Source organism: Myxine glutinosa, chromosome 1 (assembly GCF_964187855.1).
Source record: "Myxine glutinosa chromosome 1, kmMyxGlut1.1, whole genome shotgun sequence".
In the NCBI taxonomy this organism is placed as follows: domain Eukaryota; kingdom Metazoa; phylum Chordata; class Myxini; order Myxiniformes; family Myxinidae; genus Myxine; species Myxine glutinosa.
Window position 1 is genome coordinate 406,650,016 of NC_136261.1, and position 19,208 is coordinate 406,669,223.

The 19,208-nt window shown below is 47.5% G+C and overlaps 1 protein-coding gene across 1 annotated transcript in view; it reads right to left on the reverse strand.

The window, feature by feature from the left end:
- Nucleotides 1-3,340: 3,340 nt before the first annotated feature.
- LOC137417229 (vimentin-like) overlaps nt 3,341-19,208 on the reverse strand; it is a 67,458-nt gene continuing 51,590 nt past the window's right edge. The window contains exons 9-10 of the mRNA XM_078770461.1: nt 5,792-5,893; nt 3,341-3,674 (exon numbers count right to left, since the gene is read on the reverse strand). Of these exons, the coding sequence (XP_078626587.1) occupies nt 3,664-3,674; nt 5,792-5,893 (113 nt within the window). The 3' untranslated portion in view covers nt 3,341-3,663. The remainder of the gene's footprint in view (nt 3,675-5,791; nt 5,894-19,208) is intronic.

A 19,208-nucleotide genomic window follows, 5' to 3' on the forward strand; every position in this document is an offset into this window, starting at 1 on the left:
CCTTCCCTTACCCACTCCCCTTTAAGATATAAATTCTCTGCAAAAGAGCTTCCACTTCTGACTGCTCCCCTTCCCCCTCTCCACACCCTTCCCCCCTCTCCTCCTCCCCGTCCTCTCCCCTTCCTCCCCTCCCCCTCCTCTCCCCTTCCTACCCTCCCCTCTCCTCCCACTCCACCTCCCCCTCTCCTCCCCTCCCCCCGTTTACCTCCCCCCTCCTCCCTCCCCCTCTCCTCCCCTCCCCCCCGTTTCCCTCCCCCTCCCCCCATATCCATCCTCTCCCCCTCCCCTCCCCCATTCCCCTGCCCTCCCCCGCCCGGCAACGCAGGGTATTTCTGCTAGTTATTCATGAAGCAATTTGTGAAACTGCATTCTCAGCTTCGTTCCAAGGGCTCGTTTTAGAATCCTCACTGAACCTCTGACAGCCTCCACCTGTAGCTTGATTGTCGTGATATTCCCAGGAATGCTATTTAGGTGCTCCGTTCGGGTTTTCCTGATCATCCCTGTTGCTCCGACTATCACTGGTACAATTTCAGCTTTCTTCAATTTTCAAGCCCTCTTCACCTCATTTTACAGCTCCTAGTACTTGGTCATTTTCTTGGTCTCTGAAGCATTTAGTCCAAAGTCATTGGGAACTGAAACCTCAGTCAACAATTCCATCTTTTCCTTTTTGTGTTTGAGCCCCATGTCCGTTCTCAATGCTCCGCCTGCAACGTCTACACTTGATGGGATCATCTTGTCATGCGTGAGCACTATAATGTTCATTTTCAAGGATCGAATTTGGTTTGTGTTTCCATGATTATTCTGGAACTGGAATGTTGCCAGATGTACGAATGCATTACTCGACAGACACTGTCATGACTTTCTGTGCACAACTGTTCTGACATGAGTGTTTTACATCCCAAAGGGAGGTGACTGGTACTTTCTGTTTTACCCCACAAACCTCCATTTGTTCGATTGGCTTAATCCCAACATTTTCTTAAAGCCACTAGTGCAGTGTAGTGTCCTTGGTCTTGGACATTTATGATGACTCGTTTTCCATCCCAATTTATTTGATTCTCCTTAGCCAATCAAATGAGCCTTCCTTGTCAATCCCTGTTCTGTCGAGCTCTTATTTGAATCTTTCTGCTCTTTTGTCTTTCTCCCATTTGTCAGAGTATATCTGCTGATGTTTCTTTTCGTCGTTTTCCTTTTTCTTCTTTGCGATCATTGGGGCTGTGTTTGTTTCTGTTTCGTTTTCCTGTGTAGTAACCTGCACTTGCACCTGTTTTTGGAAGTTTGTAGCTGAATTAATTAAGGATACCTTTTCTGATTGGTTATTTTCTTGCTCGTGTACAAATCTCATTCGATACTTTGTTGAACTTTTCACATACACCGCTAGTCCCACACATGCACTTGGTTAAGCTCCATCAGACCGCCACCTCCTCGTCTCGGCAAGTAGAACCTCGGAATGCATTGGTTTTGGTGGAATAGCTTATGGATAGTTCGAAGTTTCCTTGTTTTGGTGTCGAAGTTGTTGATTTCCGATTGTGGCCTTTTTATAATTGCACAGCTATATTGGAATACCGGTACTGCAAGTTGGTTTATAGCTTGGATTTTGTGAGAGAGAGAGAGAGAGAGAGAGAGAGAGAGATAGAGAGAGAGATAGAGATAGAGATAGAGAGATAGAGATAGAGAGAGAGAGAGAGAGAGATAGAGATAGAGAGATAGAGATAGAGATAGAGATAGAGATAGAGAGAGAGATAGAGAGATAGAGATAGAGATAGAGATAGAGATAGAGATAGAGAGAGAGATAGATAGAGAGAGAGAGAGAGAGAGAGATAGATAGATAGAGAGATGACTTCAGAATTAGTCTCATTCTGCATAGATACAAATTGCATGTTTACTTTGTGCATATTTTGTGTTGTACCTGGGGACCTTCTTCTATTCAGAGGTATTTGTAGGATGCTTCGTTTTCTAGTCCTGTATTGCTGTACTTTCATCGATTGAGATATTGTGTGTTCTTTTTGTGTTACCACATAGAAATGTGCATTTGACAAGACCAAATTATATATACTAGGGCATGCCCGTACTATATCTATCTATAATTCCAGTAATCTCTGTCTGTCTGTACGTCTGTACGTTTGTCTGTGACCGCTGTTTCTCGACAACCACGGGTCCGATATACTTTTAACTTGCCAGGTATATTGCTGGGGACCCGAGGATGTGCCTTTTCAAGGTTTCATATTAATCGGACAATTACTTACCGAGCTATGTCCAAAAAACGATTCAACCAATCAGAGAGCAGCGAACGATCGCGTGTGCCGAACGTGGCGGGCACACTCTGCCTCGGATGGCACATTTGAGAGCGTATTCATTTATTTCACGTTTGCAAACTATGTTGGCGTTAAACTATGTTTTACAACTAATAAAAACGAATTTGCGATTCATTCGCTTTCCTGCGCGTTTGTGCACGCGATGGCGATTTCTTTACCAAACTCCGGAAGCCGTTCGCTTTGGACCAAACCATTGCATGTAAATAGAGGGGGGGGATTGTCACCACTCGCAAGCCGTTCGCTTTGGACCAAACCATTTCATGTAAATAGAGGGGGGGGGATATAATTTTAGATATAGATATAGTACGGGCATGCCCTAGTATATATCTAAAATTATATCCCCCCCCCTCTATTTACATGAAATGGTTTGGTCCATTCGCAAAGCCAAAGCGAACGGCTTGCGAGTACGGTGACAATCCCCCCCCCCCTCTATTTACATGAAATGGTTTGGTCCAAAGCGAACGGCTTGCGAGTACGTTGACAATCCCCCCCCTCTATTTACATGAAATGGTTTGGTCCAAAGCGAACGGCTTGCGAGTACGGTGACAATCCCCCCCCCTCTATTTACATGAAATGGTTTGGTCCAAAGCGAACGGCTTGCGGAGTTTGGTAAAGAAATCGCCATCGCGTGCACAAACGCGCAGGAAAGCGAATGAATCGCAAATTAGTTTTAATTAGTTTTAAAACATAGTTTAACGGCAACATAGTTTGCCAACGTGAAATAAATGAATACGCTCTCAAATGTGCCGTCCGAGGCAGAGTCTGTTCGCCACGTTCGGCACACGTGATAGCTCGCTGCTCTCTGATTGGTTGAATCGTTTTTTGGACATAGCTCGGTAACTACTTCTCCGATTAATATGAAACCTTGAAAAGGCACATCCTCGGGTCCCCAGCAATATACCTGGCAAGTTTAAAGTATATCGGACCCGTGGTTGTCGAGAAACAGCGGTCACAGACATACAGACATACATACATACATACACACAGAGATTACTGGAATTATAGATAGATATATATTTTACACAACAGTTGCTGGTATTCTTTTATTCATTTCACCTCACAAATTGCATCACAAAGCCCAAGTGTAAAACTAATATTTCTTGTTGTGTTTTTAAAACTCATTTAAAAGTAAGAAAGCGCAAGTGTAAAGGTTATTGCAAATATGTGAGCAAGTGGTAATAAGCTGCTAGGGGAGCGGTAGGGGAGCAGGGTTCCCTGAACCACATGAAACTCCACTGTCAGAAGTGCAAACGGAGTATGCTCAAATCTTCGCTGGGTAAAGGCACTTTTACTTTACGCAGGTACTTCTTGGATTGGATCTGCCACTCACATATCCTCTCTCTTGGTAGTCTCAGATATGATCTGTGAATGGGTGGGTGTAAGGGATAGGGTATATTAATATTTCAGTGAATCAAATTTGATTCTTATTAAGATTATACTAGATAGGATGAATGCAAAATAAAAATGAGATTTCACATGCCAGCTTTTGCAGTACTCCCAAATCCGCCCAAGATATATTCTTACCTGTATCCATTCTGTTTTTTTTTTTGTTTTGTTTTTTTTGTATACAAGATCGAGGCTCGTGAAAGAGCGAACATTAATCACACAGAAAGACAAACAGACACATAAAACAAATAAACATCGGGAGCGGTAGACAAGATGGGGAGAGAGGGGGAAGGACACAAACACAACATTTGAGAGCAGGGACCGAGAGACATGGAGACATCGAGAGATCTGTGGGAGGGAGAGGGCTTTGGGGCGGAGGCATGGGAAGGGGGGGGGGGGGGGAGTGGGAGAGGTATAAAACATATGGACACTGCCAGGACTTCCAGGAAAGAAGTTGGAATTTCAAACAAGGTGGATCTGGGGTGAATTAGTGGGGGTAGAAAAGATCAAGGTTTTGGATGGGGGAAGATAAGAGATGGTGGTGAACAGCTGTTTTAAAGACCTGGAGGGAGGAGTGGGATTGAAGGGAGTGAGGGAGTTTGTTCCAGAGGCGGGAGAAAAGAGGAATGAAAGAGTGAAGGTGAGCAGAGAGCCGAGATTTCGGCAGTTTAACCATCAGAGGGTTGCTGGCAGATCTTGTGCGACTTGTAGGAATATTTGGGGGACAGAGCACAGAGAGAGCTGGGGGAGCAAGGCCGGAGAGGAGTCGGTAGAAGACGTTGTTCCAAAGACTTCAACTTTGCATATCCACTGTAAATGGATGAGGTGTGTGTGTGTGTGTGTGTGTGTGTGTGTGTGTGTGTGTGTGTGTGTGTGTGTGTGTGTGTGTGTGTGTGTGTGTGTATATGACATACTTTTTGTGTCTATTAATTACGTAGCCTATTAATTAATTCCGTACTATTGAAATGCACCTTTTAACTATTTAGACTGCCGAGACCCCTTCGACCTTTGAAGACCCTTTAAGACCCCTCAGATCTTCAGAACCCCAAAGACTCCAAAAGACCAAGAGGACACAAAAGTTCCTGAGGATCCACAAGATCCCGAAGACCCAAAAGTTCCGAGAACCCAAAAGACCCAGAAGACCCAAACGTCCCCGAGGACCCAAAATACCAAAATGTCCCTGAGGACCCAAAAGTCCCTGAGGACCCAAAAGACCCAGAAGACCCAAAGATCCCTGAGGACCTAAAAGACTCAGATGACCCAAACATCCTGGAGGACCCAAATGACCCAAAAGTCCCCAAAAGTCCAGGGGGACCCAAAAGTTCCTGGGGACCCAAAAGTCCCAAAAGTGTCTGATGACACAAAAGTCCCTGAGCACCAAAAATACTCTGAGGATCCAAAAGACACCCGACACCCCTTTATCCTCTCCCCACCCTCCCCCCCCCCCCCGAGTTCAGCAGGCAGGTCTGCTATGTCCCCAAAATCTGTTTTCACCCGTATCTGTTTGTCTGTTTGTCATTTGCGAAAATCGAAGATTTTTCAAGCATATTGGTTGGTTGTGTGCGTTATTCTGTCTGTATGTCTGTATGTCTGTATGTCTGTATGTCTGTCTATCTGTTTCTCTGTCTCTCTGTTTGTCTGTTTGCCAATCGCCTACAGGTCACAATTTTAAACCGATCTTTACAAAACCTCACCAAATGGTAGAGTTGTTCATAAGGAAGGAACACTATTTGATTTTGAGGTCAAGAAGTCAAAATGTCAACATAGGCCAATGGTCACCAACTTTGTCAAATTTATAAAATCCTCAATTTTCATCCGATTGACTTGAAATTTGAAAAAGGTTTGCATATTAGGTCACTGGATTCAAGCACCAATGATTTTTGAGGTCTAAATTGAAAAGGTCAACAACTTGTTTTAGGGATTTCGCAAGTATCGTCCTATGTACGACATATTTCTTGTTTGTTTGTTTATACATAAAATTTCATTCAATTAAAATTAGAATTACCAATTTAAAATTGATATATGTTTGTTTGCTTCGCTATACATACTCTGAGTGTGAGCAGTGATTAGATTACAAAATACAGTGGACATACCTTTCTTATCATCTTCACTCTCAGTGGGCCCTCTTCCCTCGATCAAACTGGTTTCCTTGTCATTAGTACCGGTATCGGAGGGCTCTCCATCACCCGTGGCATCTGATGAATGAGTCAAATGTTAGAAAAGCCCACAAGGAAGAGCATGGCATTCCTCCAACAAAATCACAACACAAACCCATACAATAAGAACTTCACGACGACCACTTCTGGGCCATGTGCCAGTGTAAGGTGAGTAAAAGGAGTGACAAACCTGGAGCATGTAATGAGTATTGATGCTGATGAAGTCTGTGAATCGCGGACAAAATGTCACCTGCAGCCAAGTCTGCCCTTTCTTTCCTTTTTTTTGAATTTACAAAATTGGTGTGGTGGTGCTTTGTTTAATCCCCAATTGGATGTGGTTTTATTTCTTTTCAAACAATGGACAATCCCAGCCTCCGCTGGCAGGACGGCATCGCTCCTTCGGATGGACGTTAAATTGGGCGTTCGGTCTGCCAGCATTCGTTGGTGGGTGTTAAAGATCCCTTGGTGTCCTTTGCGAAGATGAGTTGAGCTATTGCCGACATAAAAGTAAAATTACAAATTCCTGCCCTAACCAGCAGAGGGCACTGCATTAACGGCACATTAACGACATTCATTTAACGGCACAGCTTTGCCCTCAGCCAATGATGCTACCCTGTAGCTTTGTGCTGCATTAGAACGAGGAAGAAGAATCTCAACCACTTTAATGGTATGTTGTTTTATTACGCTCGCCAGAGGAGAGGGTATTGCATTCGAGTCTATTTTTCTGTGTTTTTTTTTGTTTTTTTTCTTCTTTTTTTTCTTGTATACAAGATCGAGGCTCGTGAAAGAGCTAACATTAATCACACAGAAAGACAAACCGACACATAAAACTTATAACATGGGGAGCGGTAGACAAGATGGGGCGAGAGGGGGAGGAACACAAACACAACATCTGAGAGCAGGGACATCGAGAGATCTGTGGGAGGGAGAGGGCTTTAGGGGGGGAGGGAAGCATGGGAAGGGGGGGGGGGGTGGGGGTGGGAGAGGTATAAAACATATGGACACTGCCGGGACCTCCAGGAAAGAAATTGGAATTTCAAACAAGGTGGATCTGGGGTGAATTAGTGGGGGTAGAAAAGATCAAGGTTTTGGATGGGGAAAGATAAGAGATGGTGGTGAACAGCTGTTTTAAAGACCTGGAGGGAGGAGTGGGATTGAACGGAGTGTGGGAGTTTGTTCCAGAGGTGGGAGAAAAGAGGAATGAAAGAGTGAAGGTGAGCAGAGAGCCGAGATTTCGGCAGTTTAACCATCGGAGGGTTGCTGGCAGATCTTGGGGGACAAAGCACAGAGAGAGCTGGGGGAGCAAGGCCGGAGAGGAGTCGGTAGAAGACAGAAAGACCACCTACCTGGCTGCGGTGAGTGAGTGAAAGGCCCTCGGAGATAGCTTCATCACGGGAGATTCCAATGATTCTGAAAGCTTTGGTTTCAACAGCGTGAAGCCGAGCTCGGTGTGAGGCAGGAGCACCGGCCCATAGGGTAGAACAGTATTCTATTGAGCTGTGGCTGAAAGCCTTGTATGTGGTGAGGAGCTCAGGTGTGCCGAGGAAGAACTTCGCACGATGGAGGATGCCCAGTCAGCGACTGGCTTTGGAGGCCAGCTTGGAAATGTGGTTTTCCCAAGAAAGATCATGGCAGATAGTGAGACCCAAAAGCTTGAGCGACAGAACTTCTTGGAGAGGCTTGTTGAGAAAGTAGATGGGAGGGTTGTCCAGTCGATCTTTTCGGAGAGACATAGTAAGAGTGTGAGATTTGGCAGGATTGAAAGACATGTTCCACTTGTTTGACCAGTCTGTGATTTTGTCCAGGTCTTCAGAGAGTGAGGAGGCTGCAGACTGCCATCTGAGGGAAGAGGAATGGAGCGGCAGATAGTGGAGTCATCAGCAAAGAGATAGAGAGGATTTTCCAGAGATTCGGAGAGATCATTGATAAAGACCAGAAAAAGCACAGGGCCCAGAACACGACCTTGGAGAACTCCAGCCTGAACAGGATGGGGAGATGAGAGAAATCCATTCAGGGCCACACGTTGTCTACGACCAGAGAGGAAGTCCGCAAGCCATGCATGGAGATTTCCATGGATACCATAGGAGGAGAGTTTGGGGAGCAGAGCTGGGTGCCAGACCGTATCGAAGGCACGTGATATGTCAAGGGAGACGGCTCTGATTTCCTGTTTGGCATTGAGGACCTCCATCCATTGTTGAGCCAGCAGAAGCAGCATGTCCAGAGTAGAATGGCCTGGTCTGAATCCAAATTGATGATCGGAGATCAAGCCATTGGAGAAGAGGAAGGATTTGATATCAGAAGCAATGATGAATTCCATGACTTTGCTGATAATTGGGAGCGAGCTGATTGGTCTGTCGTTGCAAGGATCTGTTTTTGCACCTTTTTTGTGTAAAGCGGTAATGTTTGCTGATTTCCAGGATGCTGGCAGATGACCTTGAGCAAAAGAGAGGGTGAAAAGAACAGAGAGAGGGTGAGATAGAGCGGAGGAGGGAAGTTTGTCATAACCAAGTCTGGAAGAGAAGATACACCATTGGCTGAGATTCGGGTCGGGAAATTGACAGATTGTGTCAATCCCAGTGAGTCGCAGAAGTCCTTTGCTGAGGTGCCATGGCTGGTGAGAGATGAACCCACACCCAGCCAGCTGGCATGATGACAGTTGAAGTCGCCACATATGAGGAAGAGAGAGTTGGGATGAGTTGATAGAAGTTGGTCCATGTTGTCAGACAGTGAAATGTAAATGGAGTCATCACTGTTTGGAGGACGGTACAGAACACATATGAACAAAAGGTGGGAGCGGAGAGGAAGCCGTAGCCAGAGGTACTCCTGGGGGTGAGGTGGAGAGAGGGCAGTGCAAGGATTGTGAGGAAGAGAGTTTTTGATAAAGATAGCCACCCCACCACCAGGACGAGGCTCAGGTCTATCATACCGGAGGAGGGAGTAACCAGGAAGAGATATTAAGGAATCGGAGACATCTTGAAGGAGGAAAGTTTCTGTTAAGCAGATCAAGTCTGGATTGTCAGAAGCAGCCTGCATGGAGAGATCAGTCAGGTTTGAGCGAAGGCCCCGGATGTTTGAGGTCCATACCGTTAATGAAGAGAGAGGGGGAGCATCGGGTACAGGACAGTGGAGGGGAGAGGTTGGGTAAGATGAAGGATCAGAGGGGGAGGTAGGGAGAGCAGTTGATAGTGTGTCAGAGCTTACAGAAGAGTTACAAGAAAGGGAAGGATGAGGAGAACGAAAGGTTTGATGGTGAAGGGATGAGGCACAGTGAGGGGTTGTTTGAGGGGGGGGGGCAGAGGAAAGTAGAAGGTTGGGGGAGGTGGAGGTATGAGATAGAAGGGAGATGAAGTGGGGAGGAGGAGGAGGGGGGAGGGAGAATCGGAGAGGAATGGTATGGGGGGAGATTTGAATGGGAGGGGTTGGGGGGGAGTTTTGAAGGGGAGGAGTGAGGGGGGAGTTTAGGAGGGGAGGGGCAAGGGGGGAGTTTCGGAGTGGAGGGGCAAGGGGGGAGTTTCAGAGTGTCGGGGCAAGGGGGGATTTGGAGGGGAGGGGCAAGAGGGGAGTTTAGAAAGTGGCTGATTGGACATAAACTATGGGGGGGGGGGGGATTTAAAACGTCAGACAAAGAGTATTATGTTTGGGGTGGAAGGGAATAATCTAAGAGCCAAGCAAAACACGAAGTAGGGGACTTAAGTTAACAAACACCGACGGGGGTACACGAGGAGCAGAACACGATTAATTACGGTATTTAAAACGTTAGACAAGTGGTCGATGTTCGGGGAAGTTAGGGGGAGAAGAGAAAAATCTAAGAAATAAGCAATACAGCGAAGGAAAGAACTTAAATTCACAAAACACCGATGGGGGGAGGGAAGCTCAGAGAAACCAGGCCGTGCACGCGGTGGGAACAGAAAACGATTAAATAACACAAAAGTTTGCAAGAATTGCAAATCAACACCAACTGGAAAACACACTGCAACACATGCACAATAAAAAACGAGTAGAAATTGACGAAGACACGAATGGAAAAAATACTTTTAGTCTAGTAGGAAGACTAGGTCCCCCTGCACCCCCCGGAGATATACTTCTAATCAGTGTTTCTAGATTGGAAACAATGTGTAGAAAATGACTAGCTATGGCCCCAAGCTGAAAAAATGTCCCACATACCATTTTTATGCAAATTACTGCTGCCATTATCAAAAAAAGACTAGGTCCCCCTGCACCCCCCCGGAGATATACTTCTAATCAGTGTTTCTAGATTGGAAAAAATGTGTAGAAAATGACTAGCTATGGCCCCAAGCTGAAACAATGTCCCACATACCATTTTTATGCAAATTACTGCTGCCATTATCAAAAAAACGATTTTTGACATATCTCAGCCAATATTGCAGATAATTGAAAAATGAAGGTGTCTAGACCCATGTTTTGAAGGGCATAGATCATGATAGAACTATTCATAACATGATTACATGTGTCTATGGTATACTAGTATGCTAATTAGTGCTTTATTTACAAAATAATCACAGTTTTACGAAATAATAGACTCATATTAAGGTCCGTCTACACAGACGTTAACACAAAGTTTTATTTTTCTAAATACCCTGTGAAATTCACCGAATGCCCTGTGAAACCTGGGATTCTTCTCCAGCTTTTTCAAGGGCCCGACTTTTCCCTTCCCTTTGAAGGCACTGGTGCAGTCTTCTCCGCTGAACACATAGTACCCCAGGAGAGTGGCACAGTAGTCCTCTCCCAGGGATTCTGCCAGCTCAGAGACGTTGACAAGTTGGCGATGCTTCCCTGACCCTGTATCCAGGTACACCGTCAGCTTGATGTTGTGGGCATGGTGGAGCAGGATCAGGAGGATGTCTGTGTCCGGTGTTCTGACTACAGCGTTCTTGTATCCGATGGTAGCAGCATGATGGAGGTACAGAACCACCCTGGTATCAGTCTCTTCCTGGTTGCTGTAGATCGTGGGGAGTTCACGTACCTCGACCTGAAACACAAAAAGGCACCGCATTTCAATCACCAGTCACTGCCAGTTTCAGTATATCTCCGGGGGGTGCAGGGGGACCTAGTCTTTTTTTGATAATGGCAGCAGTAATTTGCATAAAAATGGTATGTGGGACATTTTTTCAGCTTGGGGCCATAGCTAGTCATTTTCTACACATTTTTTCCAATCTAGAAACACTGATTAGAAGTATATCTCCGGGGGGTGCAGGGGGACCTAGTCTTTTTTTGATAATGGCAGCAGTAATTTGCATAAAAATGGTATGTGGGACATTTTGTCAGCTTGGGGCCATAGCTAGTCATTTTCTACACATTTTTTCCAATCTAGAAACACTGATTAGAAGTATATCTCCGGGGGGTGCAGGGGGACCTAGTCTTTTTTTGATAATGGCAGCAGTAATTTGCATAAAAATGGTATGTGGGACATTATTTCAGCTTGGGGCCATAGCTAGTCATTTTCTACACATTTTTTCCAATCTAGAAACACTGATTAGAAGTATATCTCCGGGGGGTGCAGGGGGACCTAGTCTTCCTACTAGACTATTTAGCTTTGCTGCCGTGCAGAGGTCCAAGTCGCTTCCTTGCTCGAGGGACCGGAAACCCCTGTAGAGTCTGCGCAGATTAAATATCATTTTCTCTGAAACCGTTGGTCCGATTGACAGGAAATTTTCCCTGTAGAGTTTTCCCTGTAGAGTAAATTGACGTCTTCGGTCACGTGGTACGGGCGCCATCTTGGAAAAACCGAAAAACTTTGCACCACTATATCTCCGAAACCGCTGCACAGCAAAAATTGAGACATGGCTCATCGTAAAGAACTCTCCATGGGGAATAAAATATGTTAATGATGATGTCATAGGTGCCTCCATTATGACGTCATAATTCGACAAGTACAAAACTTCATCCGATCAAGATGATTTTTTTTTTTACCTCCGCCACCAAACGTGGATGGAGGTTATGTTTTCACATATGTCTGTTTGTCTGTGAACAAAATATCTCAAAAAGTTGTGGACGGATTCAAACGGAATTTGGCAGAGATGTTGTGTATGTGACAAGGACGAAATGATAAGATTTTGGTGAAGACCCGGATTCAGATCTCGCAATAGAATTTTTAAAAACGATTCTTCACCATTGGGAGATAGGGCCAAAAACGATACATAGCAGGATATCTCAAAAAGTTGGGGACGGATTTAGACGAAACTTGGTGGGCAGGTTTGGGGTCTGACAAGGTCGAATCGATTCGATTTTGGTATATATCTGAATATGGATTCGGATATGAGAATTATTTAATTTTTAAGTGATTCTTCACCATTGGGAGAAAGGGACTAAAACGATACATATCCGGATATCTCAAAAAGTTATGGAGCGATTTGACGAAACTTGTTGGACCGGTTGTGTGTAAGACAAAGAAGAATCGATTCAATTTTGGTGAAGATACGGATCCGGATCCAGCTCGTATAATTTTTTAAGTGAATCTTCACCATTGAGTAATATGGCCAACCAGGCGGAGGTATGCTCTCGACTGAGTGCCGTTATAGTTTTCTCTGCAACTGTTGGGTCTGATTGACAGGAAATTTCCCCCATAGATGCACCTCCTACTGCAGAACATTTTAATGATAGTTATGACGTCATAGGTCAGGTGGTGCGGGCACCATCTTGGAAAAACCGAAAACTTTGCACCTCTATATCTCCGAAAGCGCTGCATATAAATAATAGAGACATGGCTCATTGTAAAGAACTCTCCAAGGGAAATAACATATGTTAATGATGATGTCATAGGGTCCTCCATTTTGACGTCATAATTCGACAAGTACAAAACTTCATCCGATCAAGATGAAATTTCTTGAGTGTCATCTATGGATAAATTGGTGGATAAAAAAAAACAATGACGTCATCGGTCACGTGGTTCGGCCGCCCTATTTGTTTTAGCACAAAACCCATTTAAAACCACTAAAAACAAGCCCTGTCGAGGGTCAGCAATCTCTGATTGCTCTTTCTTGTTGTCATTCATTTCCTACTGCTGTGATGACTTTCAAGTGTGATTGTAATGGTATAATTTAGGTAAATTAGGGAAACTATACGTAAGAATGTGCATAGCTTTCAAACCCAACTCCATGTGTTTCAATTATCTAACGCTTAAATGGTAAGCGAGCAATATCACATAATAATGCCAGTTATAATGTTATTATCACACAATAAAACGTTAAATTGTCTTACCTGTGGATATTACAAAAAAATTTAAGCAAAAAAATTGTTTTTCATTGATCATATTGATGAAACTCGGCATGAAGCTTCATATCTGATGCCTAACGAAGGTGTATTGACCGCATCAAAATCTGTGCTCATTAAGGGGTTCTACTGGGGGGGTTTTTTTTGGATTGCCACCTCCCCTCCAAATAGGTATTTTTTCTCTTTTTCTAAACTACACACACGGTTTTGATGAAACTTGGCCACCAGCCTCATATCTGATGTCTAACGAAGGTGTATTGACCGCATCAAAATCTGTGCTCATTAAGAAGGTCTACGGAGGGGTGGGGGTTGGGGTTGTCCCCCAAAATAGGTATTTGCTCTCTTCTCCGAAACTACACACACGAGTTCAATGAAACTTGATCACAACCATCATCACCCATGATGTACCCAAGTTTGTTCACTGCATTAAAATATCAGGGTTTGAGTGACTGTTGCTCCTGATCCAGTTGAGCTTCAGGACCCACGGTCCTATTTTTATTCTATAAAGTTCAGACATATAGACAGAGAGAGAAGTGCCAATTTTTCATGTGATGAACTACTACGAGACAACTTTAATGTCCCCATGAAATCCTAACTTTTTTGTTGGGTCAGCCGCAGCAGGTAGATTAGCCCAACTGTTTCATGAACCAGTCCTGCCATTTCACTGGAGTTGGTTGGGGCAGTAACTTGTTCAAGGTGCCGGTGGTAATTCCCCTCCACTTTGTGAAAGATACCATGGGATATCTTTTTAATATCTGAATATCTATAATACTGTTGCCCAAAGCTGGATTTAGACATGACAGGGCAGCGCAGAGGTCGCATACTCACAATTGAGCCTTCTCATCTGGGTTTGACTCCCTACCTGGAGACCATAAACTGCCATCCTGGTGTTTTACAAACATGGCATTGTATCAATGAGTGTGCCATCCATCGAAGGAAACTTCAGTACTGCCTGTCCCATTGTGGATGTTAAAGACCCATGGTGCCCTTCGAAATGAGGAGGCCATTGTAGTGGCAATATTTGTGTACATAAACTATGGGATGTCCACACATTGACCACTTGTAATTATTTAATATCACTGAAAAGCTCACACAATTTACAAAAAAAAGTTACAACAGGGATACAGAGTCCAGCCCGCTTACACAGCAACAGGAACCATGGATCGAGAAAGTCTTCTGTCGATTCAGCTGACTTCATTCCCTTTATAGTGAAAGAAGACAAAGGATAAGATTTGGTCAGGTCGTCTTCAAAGTGGTAGGAAGTAGGGAGGGGGAGATCGGAGGACGGGGAGTTCTTGATAACACTGAATCAGACATTATCTCACCAGTTGGTCAACAAGGAACACAGTTGAATTTCCTCACAGGAGGCACCATGAGTCGCCAGTAAGACAAGATAAAGTATTTCTCGAATCTCATCTCTCAAACTGGTATTTAAACAGCGCTGGAGAAGAGAGATATGTAGATGTGGTTTCCATTTCAAAGGATATCTCTTGGCGCCTGACCAAAGTCTGAGTTATACTTTCAAATCCCTGAGCTAGATTGGAATATATACAGTGCATTCAGAAAGTATTCAGACCCCTTCACTTTTTCCACATTTTGTTATGTTGCAGTCTTATGCTGAAATCGTTTAAATTCATTTTTTCCCTCATCAATCTCCACTCAATACCCCATAATGACAAAGAGAAAACAGGATTTTAGAAAGTTTCGAAAATTTATTAAAAAGAAAAAACTGAAATATCACATTTACATAAGTATTCATACCCTTTGCTATGACACTTGAAATTTAGCTCAGGTGCCTCCCATTTCTCTTGATCATTTTTGAGATGTTTCTACACATTGATTGGAGTCCATTTGTGGTAAATTCAATTGATTGGACATGATTTGGAAAGGCACACACCTGTCTATATAAGGTCTCACAGCTGACAATGCATATCAGAGTAAAAACCCCAAGCCATGAGGTCGAAGGAATTGCATGCAGAGCTCAGAGACAGGATTGGGTCGAGGCACAGATCTGGGGAAGCCGACAAAAAAAATTTATTCTGCATTGAAGGTTCCCAAGAGCACAGTGGCCTCCATAATTCTTAAATGGAAGAAGTTTGGAACAACCAGGACTCTTCCTAGAGCTGGCCGCTCGGCCAAACTGAGCAATCGGGGTAGATAGGCCTTGGTAAGAGAGGTGACCAAGAACCCGATGGTCACTCTGGCTGAGCTCCAGAGATCCTGTGTGGAGATGGGAGAAACTTCCAGAAGGACAAACATCACTGCAACACTCCACCGATCTGGACTTTATGGCAGAGTGGTCAGACGGAAGCCTCTCGTCAGTGAAAGACACATGAAAGCCCGCTTGGAGTTTGTAAAAAAGCACCTAAAGGACTCTGACTGTGAGAAACAAGATTCTGTGGTCTGATGAAACCAAGATTGAACTGTTTGCCTCAATTCTAAGCGTCATGTCTGGAGGAAACCAGGCACTGCTCATCATCTGCCCAATACCATCCCAACGGTGAAGCATGGTGGTGGCAGCATCATGATGTGGGGGTGTTTTTCAGCAGCAGGGACTGGGAGACTGGTCAGGGTTGAGGGAACAATGAACGGAGCAAAGTACAGAGATATCCTTAATGAAAACCTGAAACAGAGCACTCAGGACCTCAGACTGGGCCGAAGGTTCACCTTCCAACAGGACAATGACCCGAAGCACACAGCGAAGACAACGCAGGAGTGGCTTTGGGACAACTCTGGGAAGGTCCTTGAGTGGCCCAGCCAGAGCCCTGACTTGAACCCAATCGAACATCTCTGGAGAGACCTGAAAATGTCTGTCCATCGACGTTCCCCATCCAACCTGACAGAGCTTGAGAGGATCTGCAGAGAAGAATGGCAAAAAATCCACAAATCCAGGTGTGCAAAGCTTGTCGCGTCATACCCAAGACGACTCGAGGCTGTAATCGCTGCCAAAGGTGCTTCAACTAAGTACTGAGTTAAGGGTCTGAATACTTATGTCAATGTGATATTTCAGTTTTTTCTTTTTAATAAATTTGCAAAACTTTCTAAAATCCTGTTTTCTCTTAGTCATTATGGGGTATTGAGTGTAGATTGATGAGGGAAAAAAGAATTTAAACGATTTCAGCATAAGGCTGCAACATAACAAAATGTGAAAAAAGTGAAAGGGTGTGAATACTTTCTGAATGCACTGTATATACACACACATATCTCTAATAATATAATTAACCCTTATTCTACAATATTCCTAGAAACTGTAATGCAGTATTGTTAAGATTCATCAAAGAATTATTACTGAAATATTTATATCATCACATTGAAGAGCAGGGCTCTTGCTTGAGACGGACGAAGTGACGGGCAAGACACAAACTCGTCCGAGAAGATGTTTATTGTAAAAACCAACTCGGGAACTCTGAAAAGCCCGTTTATCGGGCTGCATATATATCACAACCAGAAAGCACAACCGAAACCGAAAGCCCCGCCTCTCAGGCGAGGCGCGCTTTGGTGGTCACGTGACCGACAGGGGCAAAGGATTATAACCGCACGCGTGGCACGCTTTGGTGGTCACGTGACCGGCCACCCCGGCGCCGTGGTTTGCCCGCCGGTTACGTCACCGGCTGGAGCAAGGAGATTCTGTTGCTGGTCTCGCTTGGGGGAACCATGGGTCGCTACACACGCCCCCCCAGAATGGACTTGATCCAGGAAGGTCAACCTGAGGGGGGTCCAGATGACCCGACCGACCGAAATGACCCCTGGCCAGTCGTGGGGGGTGGGGGGGGGGGTCCGGTGTGGTGGCGGGTGGTAGGACGGGGGGTGCAGTGGGCGGGGGGCGGCTGCGCCGCGGTGGGAGAGCCAGCCGTGGTGGCTGGCCGACGTCCATGTGGGCCGGCTTGAGGCGGTCCAGCGAAATCCGGTCCGCCCGGCTGCCGATGTTGACGATGAAGGACTTGTTGTCCCGTCGTAGGACCCGGAAGGGTCCGTCGTATGGTGGCCGGAGCGGCCCCCGGTGCGCGTCGTGGCGCACGAAGACGTACTCCGCCGTGCGGAGTGCTGGGGGGATTGGGGGTCGTTGTGGCGGGACGTGGGCACCGGGGTGAAACATCGGGCGGCCTCCTGGAAGTCCGTGCGCTGGCGCGCGGCGGACCAGGGGCTGGTGGCGTCGGGAATGAACTCGCCCGGTACGCGGAGGGCCTGGCCGTACACCAGCTCGGCGGTGGACGCCTGGAGGTCCTCTTTGGGAGCCGTGCGGAGGCCCAAAAGGACCCACGGGAGCCGGTCGGCCAGCCGTCGTCCTGGAGGCCGGCCATGAGTGCGGCCTTCATGGAGTGGTGGAACCGCTCGCACAACCCGATGGCCTGGGGGTGGTAGGCCATGGTGCGGTGCAGGGTAACGCCCAATGTGCGGGCGACCGCGCCCCATAGTTCGGACGTGAACTGTGGGCCGCGGTCCGACGAGATGTCCGCTGGTGCGCCGAAACGCGCGACCCAGGTGGTGATGAACGCCTGGGCCACGTCGGCGGTGGTGGTGGAGGCGAGGGGCACGGCCTCCGGCCACCTGGTGGTCCTGTCCACCATGGTAAGCAGGTGGGTGAACCCCTGCGATGGGGGAAGGGGACCCACCAGGTCCACGTGGACGTGGTCGAACCGTCGCTCGGGCATGGTGAAGGGAGCCAGCGGAGCCTGGGTATGACGGTGGACCTTGGCCCGCTGGCAGGGTGTGCAGGCGTTGGCCCAGTCACGGACGTCCCGCCGCAGCCCATGCCAGACGAAACGTGCCGCCACCAGCCTCTGGGACGCCTTCGGGGCCGGGTGAGAGAGGCCGTGGAGCGAAGCAAAAATGCGACCCCGCCAGGTGACCAGCACAACGGGGCGAGGTCGGCCTTGGGAGATGTCGCACAGCAGGACCGTGTCCGCGAAGGGGACGTCAGCCAAGCGGAGGCCCGTGTCCGCCACCCGGAGCGCCTGCACAGTGCCGTCGGTGGCCTGGTCCGTTGCCATCAGGGTGAAATGGACGCCGAGGTGGACGGCGTTGGCGCCGGCTCGAGAAAGGCAGTCGGCCATGGCGTTGTCCTTCCCGGCGACGTGCCGGATGTCCGTGGTGTACTCCGACACGGCAGAGAGGTGGCGCTGCTGGTGGGCCGACCATGGCTCCGTGACCTTGGCCATGGCGAAAACCAATGGCTTGTGGTCGACAAAAGCCGTGAACGGGCGGCCCTCCAGGAGGTGGCGAAAATGGCGGACGGCCAGGTACAGCCCGAGGAGCTCGCGGTCGAAGGTGCTGTACTTCAACTCGTTGGGCAGGAGTTGCCGGCTGAAGAACGCGAGCGGCTGCCAGGCCCCGTTTACCCATTGTTCATGGACCGCGCCCACGGCGTAGTCGGAGGTGTCCGTGGTGAGGGCGATGGGAGCCTGGGGTACCGGGTGGGCCAGCAGCGTGGCGTTGGCGAGGGCCCGTTTTGCACCGGTAAAAGCAGCGTCCATGTCCGTGGACCAGACAATGTCGCGTTTCGCCGGCTGGCCGCGGAGGGCGGCGTACAAGGGCCGCATGAGTTGCGCAGCTCGGGGCATGAAGCGGTGATAAAAGTTCACCATCCCGAGGAACTCCTGCAGCACCTTGACAGAGCGGGGCACGGGAAAGCGGCGATGGCCTCGACTTTGGCCGGTAGCAGCACGGCGCCGGTCCGGGTGATGCGGTGGCCCAAAAAGTCGATCGTCGCCGCACCAAAGTGACATTTGGCCGGGTTGACGATCAATCCGTGCTCGCTGAGGCGGCCGAACAGCGTCCGGAGGTGGAGGACGTGCTCGGCTCTGGACGTGCTGGCGACGAGGATGTCGTCCAGGTAGGTGTAGAGGAACGGCAAGTCGCGCAGCACGCCGTCCATCAGGCGCTGGAACGCCTGTGCCGCGTTTTTGAGGCCGAAGGGCATCCGGAGGAATTCAAAGAGGCCGAAAGGTGTAATAACGGCCGTCTTCGGGATGTTGGCCGGGTGGACGGGCACCTGGTGGTACCCCCGAAGCAGGTCCACTTTTGAAAAAATGGTCCGCCCCGCCAACCGGGCGGAAAAATCCTGGATGTGCGGGACGGGGTACCTGTTGGGGGTAGTGGCGTCGTTAGGCGGCGGTAGTCGCCG